The 19512-nt window shown below is 42.3% G+C and overlaps 1 protein-coding gene across 1 annotated transcript in view; it reads right to left on the reverse strand.

Annotated features, from left to right (window-relative positions):
• The window catches only part of myo15aa (myosin XVAa), a 40945-nt gene that overhangs the window by 3813 nt on the left and 17620 nt on the right, over positions 1-19512 (reverse strand). Inside the window, exons 30-61 of the mRNA XM_076266728.1 lie at positions 18756-18934; positions 16325-16397; positions 15573-15764; positions 15005-15108; positions 14709-14803; positions 13629-13752; positions 12151-12215; positions 11372-11515; positions 10635-10722; positions 9295-9436; positions 8518-8605; positions 8241-8385; positions 8019-8134; positions 7529-7588; positions 7333-7408; positions 7102-7217; positions 6820-6938; positions 6577-6718; positions 6363-6474; positions 5900-5974; positions 5213-5418; positions 4494-4636; positions 4325-4397; positions 3615-3687; positions 3262-3335; positions 3029-3111; positions 1539-1669; positions 1258-1352; positions 1076-1153; positions 862-958; positions 487-647; positions 227-360 (exon numbers count right to left, since the gene is read on the reverse strand). Of these exons, the coding sequence (XP_076122843.1) occupies positions 227-360; positions 487-647; positions 862-958; positions 1076-1153; positions 1258-1352; positions 1539-1669; positions 3029-3111; positions 3262-3335; positions 3615-3687; positions 4325-4397; positions 4494-4636; positions 5213-5418; positions 5900-5974; positions 6363-6474; positions 6577-6718; positions 6820-6938; positions 7102-7217; positions 7333-7408; positions 7529-7588; positions 8019-8134; positions 8241-8385; positions 8518-8605; positions 9295-9436; positions 10635-10722; positions 11372-11515; positions 12151-12215; positions 13629-13752; positions 14709-14803; positions 15005-15108; positions 15573-15764; positions 16325-16397; positions 18756-18934 (3603 nt within the window). The remainder of the gene's footprint in view (positions 1-226; positions 361-486; positions 648-861; positions 959-1075; positions 1154-1257; positions 1353-1538; positions 1670-3028; positions 3112-3261; positions 3336-3614; positions 3688-4324; positions 4398-4493; positions 4637-5212; positions 5419-5899; positions 5975-6362; positions 6475-6576; positions 6719-6819; positions 6939-7101; positions 7218-7332; positions 7409-7528; positions 7589-8018; positions 8135-8240; positions 8386-8517; positions 8606-9294; positions 9437-10634; positions 10723-11371; positions 11516-12150; positions 12216-13628; positions 13753-14708; positions 14804-15004; positions 15109-15572; positions 15765-16324; positions 16398-18755; positions 18935-19512) is intronic.

The raw sequence follows: 19512 nt of genomic DNA on the forward strand, positions 1-19512 counted from the left end.
CTAAAACAAAAAAACCTCTACTGCAAAAGAGCTGTTAGCTTAGGACTAGGCTTAATCCATGTCTGGGAAATTGGCCATTTTAGTTCTTCTGGATAAATGCCATGCTATAGGTGTTTTTTTCTCTCTAAATGTATGGTCCACGCGTCATTTGCCAACATCATGGCGTACTATGTCTAGCAATCAGAGCTATGGCCATTTGCATTTTGAAAGTGTGTTGTTGACCTACACAGTGGGGAGGTAGGCCGACTCCTTGGCCCGATGCTGAAGGGCGGCCAGTTTAGCCACTTGCTGAAGCTGCTGGTCACTGAGTCTCCCTTGTGGCACGACGTTGAGCAGGCCTTTTAAGTAGTCCGGGTATATCTGCAGTGTTTGAAGCAGGCCATAGGATTAAGTCTGTGCATGTACAGTAAGTCTCTGCACAGTCTCTAAAGCATTGCTTTCATGCATGTGTGGCCTTAATAAATGAGGTGTTCTCGAGATGGCTACCTGATTGTAATGCATGGAAACGCTAAGTTCGTTGTCAAACTTGAGTGGCTGGGTCCAGATCACCCTCCTGAACCAGAGGCTGTAGTTGCTGTCGATAGGCTCGGCTTCGGTGGTGATGTCCAGAATGTACTCGCGCTTGTTCAGAGGGCGAACATTCTGGCCTGCATGAAACATGTCAAAACTTAAGCGTCTGTCTGAACGAAAGGGCTATTTTTAAAGCCTTGAGATGTTTAAAGGAGATTTCCGGCTATTTTTCACATAGATCTGTTCTTCAAGGTCATTTTTTTCCGTACCGACAGTACTCGGTGACCTCCAGGAACAGAGATGTATGTAAAAAATGGCTGGAATTCTCCTTTAAGCAGCCAGGCATCATACCTCTGTTGACCACCACAAATATGGCATATTCATCCATGGCCTCAAGCTTGTTCAGACCTATCTCATAGCATAGCTCTTCAATGGCATCCAAAGCAACCTGAGTAAGAGAGGATCATGGTAGTATTCAGATAAAGTCATTTCTCTTTTTCTCTCTCCCTCCCTTTCTCTCTTTCTGTCTCTCTCTGTCTCTCTTCACTGTATAAAGGATGCTTACTGAACAAGTCTTTATTTTCAGGTGTCGCTCGATTCCGCCAGGTAATAGAAACAGCTGCCTCTTAGAGCTCCTTCCAGCCTTTGAGAACAAAAGAAACATGAAGACAACAGTTGGATTGGATGGACTATCTATATAGGCTCTCAAAGCAATGTGCTTGCAGGACAAAGGTATCATCCACTGACCAACATAGCCTTCAGTTCCATGCCATTTGGAGGCTCAATGCGTCCACCATACTGGAAAGTCTTCCTCAGATTCTGCTCACATGCATTAGCGATCCCTAGTTATTTTACAAAACAACCAGTTAAATCCCCACAAGGTAACGGCAACATAAAAATGTTTAAAACAACAACAAAAACAAGTACACTGTGCACAAGTGCAAAAGTTAAATATTCTAGTGCTAAGTTACGACTAGCTAAGACAGGTGTGCAGATACGCAGCAAACAGCAGATGAACTCCGTCCGACCTTGGTAGTGTATGCCCTGATTAGCGTGCACGTCCATCAGGTACTTGAGCAGGCAGGGCTTGAGCACCTCGGAGCAGCGGTAGTAGGCCGTGAGGATGTACAGGAGCCTCCAGCCCCTCTGGCAGCTGTCCCTGCGCCGGCAGCCGGAAAGAAAAAGAGAAAAAAGGAAAACACCCAGATCAGCTAAATCACCATCGCATCACTCGGCTGCCCTGCAAATCGCAGCAGGGTTGCGGCAGCGAGGGTCAACCCTGCTCCTGGGTGAGCGCCCAGGCACTGAATTATTGATGACCCCCCCCCCCCCTACTCCCCCTGCGTCTGATTAGAGAAACATGCCAGATTTAAAGGCACAAACAAATATTTGTTATTGTTTGTTATCAGAAAACACAAATGCGTCTGTGTTTACAACACATGGTTTCATGTTGAAGTGCAGAGCATTTCCCAATGCATTCTATTCTATTCTAATGCATATTGTTTGACTTTTTATTAGAAGTCTTTCATATTCTGCCCTGGAAAATCTCCAGAAATGTATAAAAAACACCTGAAACAAAGACTGGCACGTAACATATGACTAAAAAATGTACAGGAATATTGGGGAACATTTTGTTCTTTCTGTTTTGGTATATAATTACAGCAGTGTTTGTTTTTCATTTTTTTGACAGTTTTTGACAGTTTTGTGTTACAAAGCAGCTTACAGCAGTAGAATAACATATAAGATACAGTGCAGAGGAGACCTTAGCTGGGAATTACCATCTGTATCTGTCAATACCAGTACTAGAGAATAGGAAAGTCTACATTATAAGTACTAGTCACAAGTGTGGTAGAAGGAGAAAGTGATAGAAAGTGGTATCTGTTGTAACAGTCTAGAGCAGTGGTTTTAACTGATCTGGCTTTAGGACCCACAATTTCCCATGTTCATTAAGTCGTGAGTCGCGACCCATATATTTTTTTAGCAATCAAGCCAATGGATACGGTGAGCTACATGTTAAGACATGCAAGTGCCTGTAGGCCTTCTTGTTTGGAGCATGCTTATGTTTGGTATTACATTTGTGAAGTCTTCAACTGATGTCACCTTTCAAAGCACTCGCCAGGTGTGCCTTTAACAGGGGTGCTTTGTTTGCATGTGCCATTTTCTCTCATGTGCTAGCAATTCAGTGAACACTGCACACTGGGGTTTCTGTCCCATTTTGTCTCAATTTAAGTGAATCCATATCCTACTTCAAATATTCAGGTTCGTAGCCTACTTGCGTTTACTGCTTAAATGATGTCTAACATGACCTGTCACATAAACATTGTCTATGTCCATGGCAATGACTGACGTAGAAATAAAGTCTATCAAAATAAAGGTCCAATATTAGATCTGATAAGATAGCATTTTAAATGAGCGATTTAAAAAAAAAACACAAGCTCCGTGACCCAACCAGAACGGTTGGTGAATGGAGGTAAGTATAAAAAGAGACAGAGCCACTGAGCGAGGAGGAGAGCCGTACGTTTTGGAGCTGGTGTTCCCCGTGATCTGCTTCAGGACCTGGCAGTAAGCTTCATCCCGCATCAGTCCAAACTCTCCACTTAGCTGTGAGGGAGATTTAAAATATCAATGGATTGACTTCTCACTGAACAGAAGAACACATGCCTTCATCACTGTGTCTTCAACACTGAGCAGTTTGAAGTATTCTTTCTACTTGAGTAAATATATTTTAGGCAGTTTAAAGACATATTGTACCTTAAGAATGGTGCTGACGACCTCCTGTTCGGTTTGCCCCTTCATTGGATAGTCCCCCATAAACTTCATAATTGCTAAAAAACAAAAACAAATATAGGGGTGTTTGGCTATGTCAACATGTGTGTTCCTTCACAAGCAGTGAAGTATTCCAGAAGTATTTGTTAAAAATAGCATTTCATTATTATTTGAGTGTTGAGACAGACTAATGGAAAGTTTGGGCTGCTTTTTGCCATTAACAAGAACTGACTTATAACTGTTTACAAGTGTTTCTTTATTCTGTTAATTGCTGCCACATTCAAATAAAACATTTCAACGAGCTCCGCCAAAGAAAATAAAAAAGGCCCACAGCCTACCCAGGAAAATGTCAGCCGCCACTTTATTCATATTTTCGTCTGTAAAATCGATTAAAGATTCCTGGATGGGAGACTGTGGAGAACACAATAAACAGATGAAACGATCATCTAATACCAGACGTCTGAAGAGGCTATGGAGGAATGACACCTTGAAAAGTGTCAAAACATGTGAATATTGCATATTATATAATCAGAACAAACTGTGTGTATTATATAAGACATTTTGAAATCAGAGAGATATTTACAATATTACAAACACTGTCATTATACTGTGTATGTTTCATGAGTGCACCCCTATATGGTTATGGTTATATGATTTAGCCCAGTTTGTCCAAAGCGACTTTGAAACAAAACAATACAATAGTTAAAAAATAACAATGAAGAATTGTTGAAAAATGTTGGTATAACTACATTAAGGAAAATAGCAATAATAAACAATAATGAAATATCAATGACCAAAAGCCTAATGAAAATAAACAATTACCATAATATACAAACCATAACTTATAAGAACCACTTATATATATCCATATAACCAATATATATCAGCATGTATAGAGTATTATATCATGTTATGTCAAGGTATAATTTCCACTAAGTTGCTCTGGGGACAATGGCCCTTGTAATGACATACTGTGCGACTGTAAGTCGCATTAGATATAAGTGTCTGCTAAATTAATAGATGTAAATGTAATGTAAATTTGTTGCACCTTGGAGAATTTCACCATCTCAACAGGTTCCCTTGGCTCTTTTCCTCTTTTCGTTCTCTGTTTGTAGGAGTCACTAGAAAACACACATTTGGACATTCTCAAAGGTCTTTCAAAATGTTATTATGAATGGTTCAGCAGATCCCATGCAGCCTTCAACAGACAGACTGACCTGCCGCCTCTCTGCGCCTCTCGGAAGTACTTCTTCGCAAACTCCACCATGTTGTATTGGCTGTCATGCAGTATCCTCTCATCAACATCCATGCTACTGTAGCCAGGGTTGGTCTCAGTGTGCTCACTTGATGGTGCAGCCACCTAATGGTGAAAAGCAGTACTACACATTTACATTTACATTTATTAATTTGGCAGAGGCTTTTATCCAAAGTGACTTACAGCAATAGAATAACATTCATGCTACAGAGCTACAGCTACAGTGCAGAGGACACCATAGCTAGGAATTACCATTGCATCTGTCAATACTAGTATTAGAGGATAGGAGTGCCTATATTTTAAGTATGAGTCAAAGTATGGTAGGAGGAGAAGTGAGAGAAGAGGAGGTAAAGGAGGGAAGAGAGGGAAGTGGATAAGAAGGAGGTAGAGGAGGAAAGAGCATGGTAGGTGTGTATCAGGTGTGTGAGGTTGTCAGAAGTGCTAGGAGAGGAGGTATTCTGGGAAGGGTAGTGTCTTCAAGAGTTTTTTGAACACAGAGAGGAATGCCCCTGCTCTGGTGGGACTTGGCAGATCGTTCCACGGAATCAAGTACAATTATACCACACCAGCCAGTCCTGGCTAAGACACATTTTCCAGCATGTTGAAAGATCTAGATGAGCTCATTAGGTGCTCGGTGTGTGTGTGTATGTGTGTGTGTGTCCCTAACTGATGACCAGTTACCTCTATAGAGCGGTCCAGCTCGTGGGCTGCAGCGGAGGAGCCTACGGCAACGGCCACTGCGGCGGACGCCGCCACACGCCCCTGCTTGTTCTTGGGCTCCTCTTTCCTGTCCCCAGGGAGGTGGATGAAGTCCGGCGCCGCCACCGGCTGCACAAACTCCACGGGGAAGACTCCCGCACGGCCGTGGACCGCACCAAACTTCCAACCTTTGGCATGCCAAAGAGTGAAGAATGGAGAAATATGGTAGGTCAGAGTCATGGAGTCATGGGGAAAATATATGGCCGTCAAAGCCACAGCTCTTCAGCCTGTAATAACGTACTGGAGGGATGAAGCGTTCTTTAGTGGTTAGAGTTTCAAGAGTATAAAAGAATCAGAGCAATATGCACACACACACACACACACACACACACACACACACAAAAAGAAAAAATGCACATAAACATGTGTCACATACCCAGGTAGACACACACACACACACACACACACAAACAAACAAACACACACACACACACAAACGCATACACACACAAGCTCATGCAGATATACAGTAGTATATACACACACAAAACTAGTCCACACAAAAAAAAAAAAAAAAAAAAAAAAAAAAAAGAAAAGAAACAGGAAATAAAAAAAATGAGAAGATGGAAACACATCATGCACAGCATGCACTAGAGCACACTGACCCACCAAAGTCAGTGGTGTCTCTCTTTAACTCCTCCAGGAGCATCACCTTCTTTTTCACTATGCACCCATAGCACTGGCCTGTGGGAGAGCCACTGTGTGTTAGACCCACAAGGAACGCAAACGCTCGCTCGCACGCACGCACGCACGCACGCACGCACATAATATACACTCGCACACACACACACATACACGCACCTCAACTACATCTGAACTATCACTGAGCTTGCAAGGGATGCTGAGTCTCTCACAGGACTGACACAGCATAAACCTTAAATGCAAATAACCCTCTGAAGGGATTTTGTATTTACTTTGAACAAAAAGGGCCTACGGAGTGTGTTTAAATGGGTCCTTTCTGCTCAAGCTCGGCCAGGAGATGAGCAGCTCAAAAACCACACGGCAGACTCCGCTGAGAGAGAGAAAGAGTGACTCACACAATCGGGTTCCATTTTGAAAAAGATGATCTCACCTTCCTCCAGGCCCTCCATCGTCTGCAGACGGATAATGTCTCCCTTATGGAAATTCAGTAGCGTTCTGTCATCCGTAATGTAATTTTTCACCGCAACTACATACTGCGAATCCTGGGAAAACAGCAAAGGAAGATGAAGTGATATTTCCCCCCTTGCATCCTTAATGCAATTTGTAACCGATAAAACCCAAGCATTACACCCATAATATCCAACCTTCTTCAGCTCTGTGATGAAGTGGTCAATCATGGTCTTGACCTGCGGAGCTTTGGCGGAGAACAGGATGAGTTTCTCATTGGTCAGGTTGAACTCCAGCATGTTCTTAGACGGAATGGTGACAAACATGATATCGGTGTAACTGTTGAGATAATAACAAATAAAAGGAGGTTGTGAATGCTTCATGAGACCGCTGGGAAATAAGACTGAGGTGAGATGGGGTTTATGGGCGCTCAATGGCACCTGTAAGGACGCAGAACTCGGAAGTAATCAGGAGCTGCAGCGCTGCTTCGGACCATCTTCAGGAGTTTAATGCCTTTGTGTGACACTGATAGGACCTGAACTCCAGTGCCCACGCTGCCCTGATAACAAATGTGGACACACACACACACACACACACACACACACACACACACACACACACACACACACACACACACACACACACAATTACGGGATTGTTCAGTCATTTTCTCATGAGATTGCATCAAGGGAAAACGTTTGTGGAAATAGATTGATACTCACAGAAGCTGGAAAGAGCCTTGAGAAGTATATCTCCCACCAATCTCTAGCTGCTGTCACAATCTTTTTCTTCACGTTATCATCTGGGCCTGCCGAGTCTAAAGTAATGTTGTTCTCGTCTATAAACAAACAAATAACAAACAAAAACAACATCAGCTACTTAAACATTCAATAAATTGACAGATGACACTTTGACACACCAGGACAAACAAGCAGTTGTTTTTTAGTAGTTACCAAACAGGGATTTCATATTCTGTCTCTCTTCTATAGTGATACGGATGCAAGCCTCAGAGAATGTGTCATGGACAATCTGAAAGAAAATAAAATAAAATTGGCAAGGAATTAGCAACATAGTAGCAGTGAATAAAGCAACTATTAAATGTGCATGGAAATGTTGTCAGTAATGTGGCATATAGTATAAGTAATATACCTGTTTGAAAAGGAGATCCAGCATCAAGGGGTGATTAAAGCTGTCTTTGGGGTAGAAAACCTAATGGGATGAAAATTCTGTCAGCCACAGGCACAAGACAATACGAAGAAAACAAAACTATGAACTTAAGATTCATAGAACCTGGAGTCATGATGTGAGAAAGAGGATGGCTATGTTTTTTTGTCTTTTCTTTTGGTCAAATAATTCTGATATCATCCTAGCCACATCCAGGGTGTGGTTAGGATAGTATCCAGGATGTTGCTAGGGGACGGTATCCAGGATGTTGCTAGGATGGTATCAGAATCTGAAGTTGGTGACTCTTCACATGAGAGGGGCTGAAACGGAGCAGCAATCAAGGAATTTAGATTTCACCATGTGATGGGATTTCCCAGATCCCATCACATACAGTAGTGTGTGTGTGTGTGTGTGTGTGTGTGTGTGTGTGTGTGTGTGTGTGTGTGTGTGCGCGTGTGTGTGGGCCCAGCCTCACCTCTTTCCTGAGGTAAATCTTCCAGGGCACATTGGTGTAGGTGTAGTGTTCTTCACTACTCCGTTTGTGCAGCTGGGTCTTGATGGTCTCCGTCTCCACCGGCAGCTCTCTGGACACTGTGGCATAACAACACACACCAGCCAATCACAACCACCTCAGCACACAAAGAGTCACAGACAGGCCTGTCACTGACAACCTGAGGTCATATTCTATTGGACAAACCTGGGGCTGGGGGCGGGTGCCTGTGGCTAACAGCGGGCACTGGAGGGTGGGACCTTTTCACCGACTTTAGTGTTCGGCCTTCATCATATCTAGACTCACGGGCTGATGCAGCGGACGAAGGCGAAGGGGCATAAGTCTTCTTTCTCTGTTTACAGAGTTGGTGTGGTACGGTCACAGTGTGGAAGAAAGCCAGAAATGTTTTAGATAGGGAACTTTTGATTGATTTAATTGATCAATTTATTGGGCACAATTCATAATTTCTGATGGAGTGGTCAACCTGTGGGGGAGAGGTCATCTGGTCTCTCAAGATCAGCATGGCTTCATCATGAGGGTCTGGCTTCCTCATAAACACTTTCGCCTCCTTTCTGCAGGGGGAAAGTTGACAATGGAGCCTACCAGTTTCTACAAATGACCTGCAGTTCTACAAGCTGCACATCTTATTTCACATCTACAAATATTCACACATCATAGTCCACTCTTACACACGATGCACATTACTATTAGCCAAAATTGTAAGTTTTACAGGTTGCATATAATTTGTATAAGTACATTGTCTGTATATTGTTTATATTGCATATTGTCTTTATATACAGCTCTGGAAAACATTAAGAGACCACTGCACATTTTTCTGTGATACGGTTGCTGAGTGACATTCGAATGAGTTGACGGTCATATTCAAATTTGCAGTGGTCTCTTAATTGTTTTATTCATTTTTTTGGGCTTTTTATGCCTTTAATTGACAGGATAGTGGAGAATGACAAGAAACGAATGGGAGAGAGAGTCGGGGTGGGATCCGGAAAGGACCACGGGGCGGGAATCGAACCCGGGTCGCTGGCGTATGGGGCAAGTGCCTCAGCCAGTTGCGCCACGACTGGGGCCTAATGGTCACTTAATTTTTAATATGACTGTCAACTTATTCAAATGTCACTCAGCAACTGTAGGATGACATCAGAAAAATGTGCAGTGGTCTCTTAATGTTTTCCAGAGCTGTATTTACTATAGATCATCTGAAGAGTTGAAGCCCATATCGGGGGACATCTTAGACTTAACTCACCTGTGCATTTCCACAGGTTTGGGGACACTAGTGGGCTGGTACTGTTTGATGATGTCCTTGATGTTGTGGCTGGGCTCCAAGTGCTCAGAGTTAGAGATTGAGGCCCGAACCACGTCATCCCGGGGCGCAGGCTTTGTTGGGCCTTAAAGAGGAGCAAAAACTATGACTGGACTTTTTATTTGTGTCCATAACAAGCATTTACCTTTAAAGCATATATATAACATTATATAATATATATAGCATAAACACACTGTACATTATACGAATGGGCCTTTACATGTTTTGGTTTGCTGCACTAAAGACAGTGTATTACATTTCACCGAAGTGAGCATGCGCACACAGGCCTCAACATTAGGTGCATACCATAGGGGTCAAAATAAAAGTTCAAGGTCTTTAGAGATGGTACAGGCTCAAAGTATGCACTCATGTCAGGCATACAAAACCAAATGCGTTTATTCAAAAGATTATCAAACACAAAATAATAAATGAAGCTTGTTCACACTTAAGAAAGATATCGTAAAAGCACAAATTACCAACCCTTTCGTTTAAAAAATTCTAAAACAACAATGTTTTTTAATACTTCAAAATAACATTTGATAAATCAACCTTACATTTTTCAGAAGCCACAGGTGTGTAGATTTGAACAAAATCTAGTTTGGTTCTTATCGGGGCTTTTACTGCCTGGTACATAGCTAATTTAGATACACTTATGGTGTGGGTGCTTGCGTTTCTTTAGGAATCCGCCGTCTTGGTTTGTATAGAAATGAATATTAAGTGACACATACACGTAAGAGGTCAGAAATATGGGACGGTTGGTAATAGGTGACGTTCCTATATACCAGGCAGCTGCAAATTACATAGAACCCACATAATTTGGGCCGATGAAGTTATATAATAATACATCTACCTGTCTGGAATAAATTGGTATGTCACATATATGAAACTTGAATAGAAAAGTAAGTACTGTAAAACGTACACATACATGTTTATATCAGCGGATAACAACAACATTCTTTTTCCCACCCACACAAATTAAAGTTCATGACCTGATTAAATAGGCTTTCTTTTGTGTTTTTTGTGACTCAGATGAGGCCTGGTATCCTCCTAGTTTTAAATCAGGGCATTCTAACAAATATCATGTTTTAAGACAAAATGTTATTGAGTGAGCCAACTCACTTCATCCCCACATCAAAGGAGCACAAGCTGTTTGCTTCCCAGCGCACAAATTGAGGATCATGACAGGGCAATCACTACAGGTCTCTTGTGTCCGACTCAGCCGGAGCCTGAAGTGGTAGACGAAAACAATAACTCAAGCACAAGACATCACAGGGCCGACTTACTTGCGTTTCGTTGTGCAGATCTCTCCCTGTTAGCAAGCGGCACAGGAGGAGTTGGCTTATAGAGAACCTCTCCTCGTTCCGGCTTAGTCTGCAAGGATAAATAAAAGCAGCTATGTATTTAATAAGAACATTCCAGCAGCTACACTTCTGAGAACTTGGTGAGGGCCATGGCAGAGAGGATAGCCTTCTCCAAGCAGTCTTTATGAGACAGTTGGAAACCCCCCAAACCCCCCCCCCCCCCAAAAAAAAAAAAAACACATGCTAAGCGGAATGAAATTAGGTGATCATTTCCATGCATGGCAATACAAAAAGGCTGCCTTTCATCCAGGTCTTCATCTGAAAACGGTATGACCAAATACTGTATATCAAGTGGAAAACCAGCAGGCCCAACATATCCACTCAGGTACAGATTAACTGAGGGCAATGCAGGCAAGTTTATTACATAGACAGAGGTACATACAGAGGCAATTCAATGTGCTTCACATAAATAAAAGCCAAAAGCACAAATAATGGCTAAAAAAGTAAAGTACTGTACATGTAATAAAGCAATAAGAAGAAAATGACAACATACCAAAGAACATACTTTGAACATAAAATAGAGAATAAAACAAATCAACCTGTCAAGGACTACAGATAAACACTAACTTGTATGGATACATCTGGCACATTTACATGGCTTCTGAGTATGTTAATGTGCACTGTCCCATAAATAAACATAAACATACTGACGGACTCACCGGGTTGGGCGTCCTGGTGGGAGGTGTGTAGTTCAGGTTTGCAGGCATGTGCTGTGGGGTCGCAGTGGGGGCCGATGTTGAGCCCCCCAGTGAGCTGTACATATGCTGGTGCAGGGCCATGGCCTGCATGGTCATCTGCTGGGCCTGCAGCACAGACACAGGTAAGGTTACGGTAAGTGTAAGCTGCACTGTGTTGTCGACTGTGAGGCTCAGCCCAGCATCTATCCAGGCTCCAACTCCTAAAACTAGAAGTGTAAGACCATGCGCATCCCAGGCCAAAGTTGGATGTGTGCAGGATCCAGTATGAGAGTATCACAAGAGGACAAGAGTTGATCCACACATAAGAGAGCTCCCATTTTGTGACGTTTCGAGCCGTGTGGCTCTTCTTTGGAGCTATCTGGTGTGCGGATCATCTCTTATCCTCTTGTGATACTCTCAAACCCCTAAACTTGCAGCACCTTGGACTGGGGAGGTGGGCGTGCTAGCAAGGAGGCGAAAAGCCAATGGGTGCTAACGTCAGTGGCCAGCGTGACTCCTCAGGCATAGGGAAGAAGGTACCGGTACATACTTACTGAACAGCTACTGTAGCAGCTGGCTTTAGTATAAGTATACTAGGTATGAGTATTGTACATGCCTTAAGGACACAATTTATATATTTAAACAGGCTACTATTTTAGGATTAAACATATAATCTAACAGTTAAACAGTATGTTAGTTCTAAAATGTCTTCACTTTTAAAGCTATTCATGAATTGTGCAATTTGGAGGTGGGTGACTTACTAATATGATTGCTTGTTGGTTGATAATAGCTTGCTGTTGCTGTGTCACAACTGACTGGTCAACTCCTTGGAGGAAAAAAGGTGGAAACACATTGCAATGGACATCACAAGGAGAAAATGACAGGTTTCTATTTGAGGGCAAGCATGTAAGAACCATAGCGGAGCATCCCCAAGCAAAATTTCAATTACTTGCCTGGCACCTCATCCATACCTGGCACATTAGGTATCGCTGGCACATTAGGCATAGCTGGCATAGCGTTTAAAGCTGGCATAGCGGGCATAGCTGGCATAGAGGGGGCAGCTGGCACAGAGGGAGTAGCAGAGGCGGGCATAGAGTGCATGGCTGGCATGGGGATTGGTGGCATCATTCCGCCCATGATGGGGAGAACGGGTACCGCTGAGAAAAGCAAGTGCAGCACAATGAGGCTGGATAACATTTCACTGCTGTACACAATGCCACACAGGGAGAGCAGGCATATTACAGCTCACTGGCTTTGTTCTTCCGCTGAGATGTAGAATTGGTGAGTACAGACAGGGTCTTGCAGTTGGAATCATGTGAAATAATTTAGTGGGGGTGGGGTGGGTTCTTTAAACACGTGAAGTACTTTAAATTAAGAAAGAACTCAAAATATCAAAGTATCGAAGAATATACGGCAAATAATTGCATGGATTTCTACATGCATGTCGAGAAACTGAGTCAGCAGAAATGATACCTGAAATTTGATGCATTAAAAAGGCTTAGGGTAGAGATAGCTTCCTCTGATTATTAAACACATTTAGTTGTCCTTATAATATTAAAATGAAAAAGCTGCATTATGTATGAGGTTAGTACCTTTATTTGATATACTTGATATAACGTAATTACCCTACTATTAGCCGAGGTTTATACATTGATTTTGCAAAATTTCTTCAGCTATGAGGTTAATACATGGGTCAGTTAATATGGTATTAATATGGTTTTGTTTTTTTCATTGCATAAAACACTGTCCTATACACAATGTGGCTAATACAGAGGAAATTACTGTACCTTTGATATAGCTTTAAGTACCTCTAACATATGTATTAGTATGTTACGTACTTACTAGTTTTTAACGATGAAATTAAATATAACAGATGAAATTACAATAGGCTATTTTCATTGTATAATTCAGAGCAAAATCTGCCCTAAATTTGGTAGCAGGTGTATGCTGCTGATCAACCAAGATGTAATGCTGAACCTTCAAAAAAGTTGCATAATTTTAGCAAAGTTATAAATTCAGAAAGGTAGCCATTTTGTGTGAAAATAATCCATACTTAACTCAAATTGATTCTGTTTTAACACTCCCATTGATACTAAGCATTTTCTGCATAATTCATGTGCTTGTAAGCGGAGAGCCTCTAGAGGACTGGAGCGGGGGAGGCAAATTGTAGCAGCAGTACGCAGACACAGACACACACACAGACACACACACACGCACACACGCATACTCACACACTCACCTCCGGGTTGCAGTCCTGGAGGATAGGGCCTGCCCGATGGGGACTTGTCCTCCTCGCCCTCCCCTGTCCCGAGTCCCCCTGTTCCCATCATACGGCTGGACATGCTGGCGGCCCTCTCCAGGTCCTACAGAATAGAGAGTGAGCTTCAGTCCAGCCAGGACCACTCAGGGCACTGCCCCAGGGGAACTCTATCTTCCCTGAGGAGTACCTTATACCCTCTAAAGAGGCGCAGGTCTAGTTTAAGCTGGCCACAGCTGAATGAGCACTAAGAGCTTGGGGGTTAACTTTCTAAACGGACAGATTTGTTTTGTCAACTGAAGATGCTCTGGGTTTGCTGACTTACGGTATTAAACAATTTTTTATTTTTTTTAAGTTCTCAATATTTGTTAACTTTTAACAAGAAATTCTTATGGTGGTGTGGTCTTGAGGTGATTATATAATTTCAGGAGGAAAGCATACTTTTCCTCCACGTATTAAAACAATTAGAAAGTATCACTAAAACACTGTGTAGAGATGGTTGCTCCTTAGCAACGAGGGTAAAGGATTAAGAGGTGCTTGATACAACAAGAAATACGGTAATCTGGTAACCTAATCACCCCCCATTGACTGGGATGTGGAACTGCTCAAGAATACCTGATACATTCAGACACTCAAACAAACATAAGTGTTTATTCTGGTGTAAAGTGACTCTTAAACTGATCTCTTACTTTACCAACTAGCTCCTCATAACTAAATCAAAACTATTTCTAACTGTTTATGTTACAATTTCAAGCTTTCCGATATAACCCATAGCTCTTAACCTTAGGACCTTACTCAGTGGTGGGTGACTAGCATGCTAAGGATCATTAACTCCCTGAGACAGGGTTCACTGCATTAACATGCAGTTACTCAGAATAATATGGATGCTGTGTGACCCAAACACAGACAACACATAAAGACTGTGGTAGTTAAAATGCATATACAGCTATCAAACGCAGACCTGAGTACTGTGCTCAGTTGAACAGGCTTTTCAGATACTGTAATAAGAAAGGCCAGAGGGCAAACTGACAACTGAGGAGAGTGAGAGGTGAGCCGGCTTACCCCACTTCCATCGGAAAGCACCGGATCAAACAGGCTGTCCAGATACCTGTCCATACCTCTCTGGGTGGGAGGCTCACTAAACGTGTCCGACTCGACTATAAAAACAGGAAAGGTATTCAAAAAGTGTTCTATGAAAGGAAAGCTATTCTATGAATATCATGTGCATATGTATACATTTACACATGTTTGTGTGTGATTATTTGTAAACTAGCCTTATAAACTGGCTAACAAATATGGCAGCTGATTTTTATGAAATTTTCCATTCCCCAGTGAGCAGCTATGTTGGACACACTGACCATGACTGTAGTATCCATCTGAGTCTGGGATGCTGGGCATTGCATGGCGAGTCATGGCAAGAGGACTTTCATCATCTGAGTCGAACCCACTTCCAAACAGGGCACTGCAACGATTAACAGACAAGGCTCTAGAGCAGGCCAAAATGTGCTTACTGTAAGACAATGCAGCAATTTCATAGCACAGTATTATTGTTATGCTATGGAACTGATTATAATACAACACATTATTGTATTTCACTTATGTGTCTATTGCACCAAAGTCTGTTATATCTGTTCAAAATAAACACTGACACAAGCGCAATTCATTTGTAAATCTGTGTAAATGGTAAGTGGACTGCATTTAAATAGAGCTTTTCCACTCCTCCGAGCGCTTAGCAATGTCATGCCTCACATACACACACTCACACACCGATGGCGGAGGCTGCCATGCAGGGCGCCAACCTGCACATCGGGAGCACTTTTGGGGTTTAAGTGTCTTGCTTAAGGACACTTCAACAGGGCCATGAGGAGTTAGACAGACACACAGAAGGTGAGATATGGACGAGCTCGGCACAGCGGCTCTACTGACAGGCTGGCGTTGGCCCTCGTCCTGTTAGGGCTGTCGGCAGAGATGACGAAGTAAGACTTCTGCTTGGGGAAGTCCCGGATCAACTCCAGGTCGGCGATCAGGTCCATCACGTAGTCGTGGCCGGCAAGCTCAGCCCACTGGCCGTGCTCCTTCATGAAGACGGAACTGCCCCTCCAGCCCTCCATCATACCCCTGGCAACAAGAAGGGGGTAATAATTAGACCATGATGAGGGGGGTAATAATTAGACCATGATGAGTAATTAGACCATGATGAATAATTAGACCATGATGATATGCATAGCCAGCCAATTTCCACTGTGTAGTATTGGCAATTCTGTGACACTGGCATTTATGAAACTAGTCTGTCAGAGAAGACAAGAAAATGTCACAAGAGACTTTGCTTGCTGACTGACTTTGCTCTTTGCATATAATTTAAATTGGGGCTCATGATTGACCTATTTAGCTGAAGCTGTGATTGAAAGCAACATACTGTACACAGGCCCAATTGCAGGGCCAAGTCCTCCTGCATCCTAGGGTTAAGTGTCTGGCTCAAGGACACAACTGGTGGAACTTGGAACTTGGAACCCACAACTGTCTGGCTACGGCTTACTAGTCCAATACCTTTGGCACTACACTTCCAAACCACCCCATTCAATACACTAATAACAGATACCGTGATTGATAACTTAAATTACTATCAGAGAGAACCTTGTAAATTGTGTGTTCTGGATAGATTAAAGTGAAGATGCAACCTGTGCTGAAGGACGTCCCCTGCCAGGTCCTCCCCACTGGTCCAGGAATGAACAGGACACAGGAAGGATGTCCCTGGGAGGCAAAATGTCCGCAGGCATGGTGAGGAAGACAGTAAGTGGTGGAAAGAAAACAATTGAGTGCATTGAGTGCATATCATGTGTCTCAGTAATCTCACTAATCTACATTAATGTCTCAAGGGCCCTTCAGTTCGAGATGTAGCCAAAGACCTCAAAGAGTAACTCAGAGCAGTGGCTCTTCAAGTGTGTGTGTGAGAGAGAGAATTCTTATTTTTTCTTCTAAAAGAAGAGCATTGGACAAACCAAACTACCAACCAAAGTAGAATGAATTCCTATCTGATCCTAAAAAGAGAATATGAATTGGCAGAGTATCTCAGCTCTGTCAGAGATATGAAGCAGAGGCATATCCTGACCAAGTACAGGCTTAGTTACCACAACCTAGCAATAGAAACAGGCAGACACAGAAAAACCTGGCTGCCAAGAGAACAAAGGATATATGGTCACTGTCAGGCAGAGAAGGTTGAAACAGAGGAGCACCTTCTTCCTAATTGCGAAAAATATGACATGTTAAGACAGACCTTTTTTATAAACTTACAGCAAACCATACCAAATTTTATAGACATTGAAGACAATGATAAAATGGCCATACTTCTTGGTGAAGGGCCCTCTGCTGGCAGCACAATATGTCTTAAAATGTCACAACCTGAGGGACATGACTTAAGTAAACCTAATGTCAAACAGACACATATGCACACAAGCATATGTTCTTACATGTGCGCACGCATGCACGCACACACACACACACACACAGAGAGATGCACACTCTCTCTTTCTCACACACACACACACACACACACACACACACACACACACACACACACACACACACACACACACACACACACACACACACACACACACACACACACACCCCTACCTATCATTCTATTATTATTTCTACTAGTGTCTATTTTGTGCTCACATGTTTCTACATTGTATGCTGCATCTCTGTCTTCTTTTCCTTGTGATACTACTGTGTTATTTGTAACACTAGCTTTGGCAACACTGTACCAAACAGTCATGCTAATAAAGCCCCTTTGAATTTGAATTTGAGAGACAGAGAAAGAGAGAGAGAGAGAGAGGGAGAGAGAGATAGAGAGAGAGAGGGAGGGAGAGTGTGTCTCTGTGTGTGTGTGTGTGTGTGTGTGTGTGTGTGTATGTTTGTGACAGGAAAACTCAAACTGAAACTGTGTTACATTTATTACGGGTTCCTGGTTTACCATCTAAAGTTTTACTTTTATCCTTTATTTCTTCAATTTCCAAAATGTAAGATTGATAACTAAGTGTTCCCATGAAAATAAATTAAATCACTGGCAAAAGAGAGGCTTGTAAAGAGAAAAAAATCTACAATATTCTTTTAATTTAATTATTTTTAAGTAGCCTGGAAGCCAACCCGAATTGATCCCCGCCCACAACATGTAAGGCCGAGAAATTCAATCTGGATTTGCCTAGCGTTCATGGGCATCGAAAAACCCTTTTTCCCAGTGAAAACATCATCATTCCACATCATTCACGTCACATAATGTGTGAGTCGGAAACTGGGGCTAGATTTTGCTAACAGTGTTGCCCAGTTAGGGGCTCATCATCACTTTTGTCGTCACATTGTAGTTCGTTTGTAGTCCATGTGGCCTTTCATGTCCAACCGTTTTAATGTGAACTTGGGAATTTGTCGTTTTTGTCACTTGAAAGCTGCATATCTTTCTTTCACAAGCGTCTTACACTATATTTTAAGCAAATATAGTTGCTTATTTAGGATTAGTGAGCGTATGTTTTAACTTTTGTTGTGGTAATCACGGGAGCGGTCCTTGTCATTCCCAAGTGGCATGAATGCACCATTGTTCCAGAGTGGTTCGAACTGACTGCACCAATCAAATTGTTTTTGGGTGGGCTTTGTACGATGATGGACAGATAAGCAATGGTGCCTCATCTATCACGTTACCTGAGCGCACTTCTGTTGATTTTGTTTGCCACAAAAACCTGTCGCTAGAAGCCATTTGATGACATTTAGATTTCACTATATTGCATCTGTTGTACAAGATATTGACAGTGCAATAATTAAAAAAAACAGAAAACAACGTTAAAGAATTTGTGGAGAAGAAGGATGGTTTGGGTGTTCTTCCTACAGGATTTACAGTATGCTATTTTGTTGCTTTGATTGGAAAGGTCTATCCATTTGAGTGCAGAGACATTTCCCCCCCTGTATCGATTGAAACACGCCCCATATTCCCGTCCCATGGAGCAGTCTCTTGTGACAATGGAGCAGTATCAGACTCAAATTCTCACTAAAATTGAGTATGACTACGTCAGGCTACTTTTTAAGCATTCTTGGACATACAATGTTGATGAAGCTCACCATCAAAGCAGTGCACTTGCAACACCATGTTGGCTTTTTTCCTATTGGCTGTCCACTCTAGTAAGCATAGAGGATAGGTCCTGGCAGTTTCTGGACCATAGAGAGACTTCTGCATGGCTTGTATGAGCCTATGTTGGCAAATAGCATTAAAGCCCTCCATAGCATAGTCTGAGACGAACCTGAGATGGAGACAGAAGAAAGCATGACCTAGTAACCTAGTTATATTCACTTCAGATGACTCAATGTTAATGTGCTGATTCAGTCATGTCCTAAATAAATCACATTCCTTGGTTAAGTGACTTCAAAGGCTGTGGTACATTTCAGATACTTAAAAATGGAATGAATTTTAAAAAGGATTAAATGCACAGGCAGTTTCAGATGTCAGTGTTGTAGTTGAAAGAGCTTTGGTGCAAAATGAATCATAAAACAGCCTGGTGACTTAAGTGATTTGGAAGAGTTTTTTTTATTATTATTATTCAGAAGACACCCTGATCTTCAAAACAAGAAAGCTAGGCCTGATTTGCACAAAGATAATGAATCAGAACCAGTTATGTGAATAAAGCAATTCAGAGCTGAACCCTGGGCTGTGGGTCAGGATTTGGAGGGTTAGCTTCAGACAGTTAACATCCTACTAGGCTACCATCATCTTCAAAAATCGCATCCGACATGTGCTCACTTCTGGCCCCATTTTCACAAACAAGCCAACTAGGTGCCACATTTCTGGTGGCAACTAATTACGTCATCTGTGTAGGTCAAC

The sequence above is a fragment of the Alosa pseudoharengus genome, unplaced genomic scaffold (assembly GCF_046254945.1).
Source record: "Alosa pseudoharengus isolate Yale_2024_CS ecotype anadromous, Long Island Sound unplaced genomic scaffold, YU_APseudo_1.1 YU_APseudo_1.1_scf_4, whole genome shotgun sequence".
Taxonomy (NCBI): Eukaryota; Metazoa; Chordata; class Actinopteri; order Clupeiformes; family Clupeidae; genus Alosa; species Alosa pseudoharengus.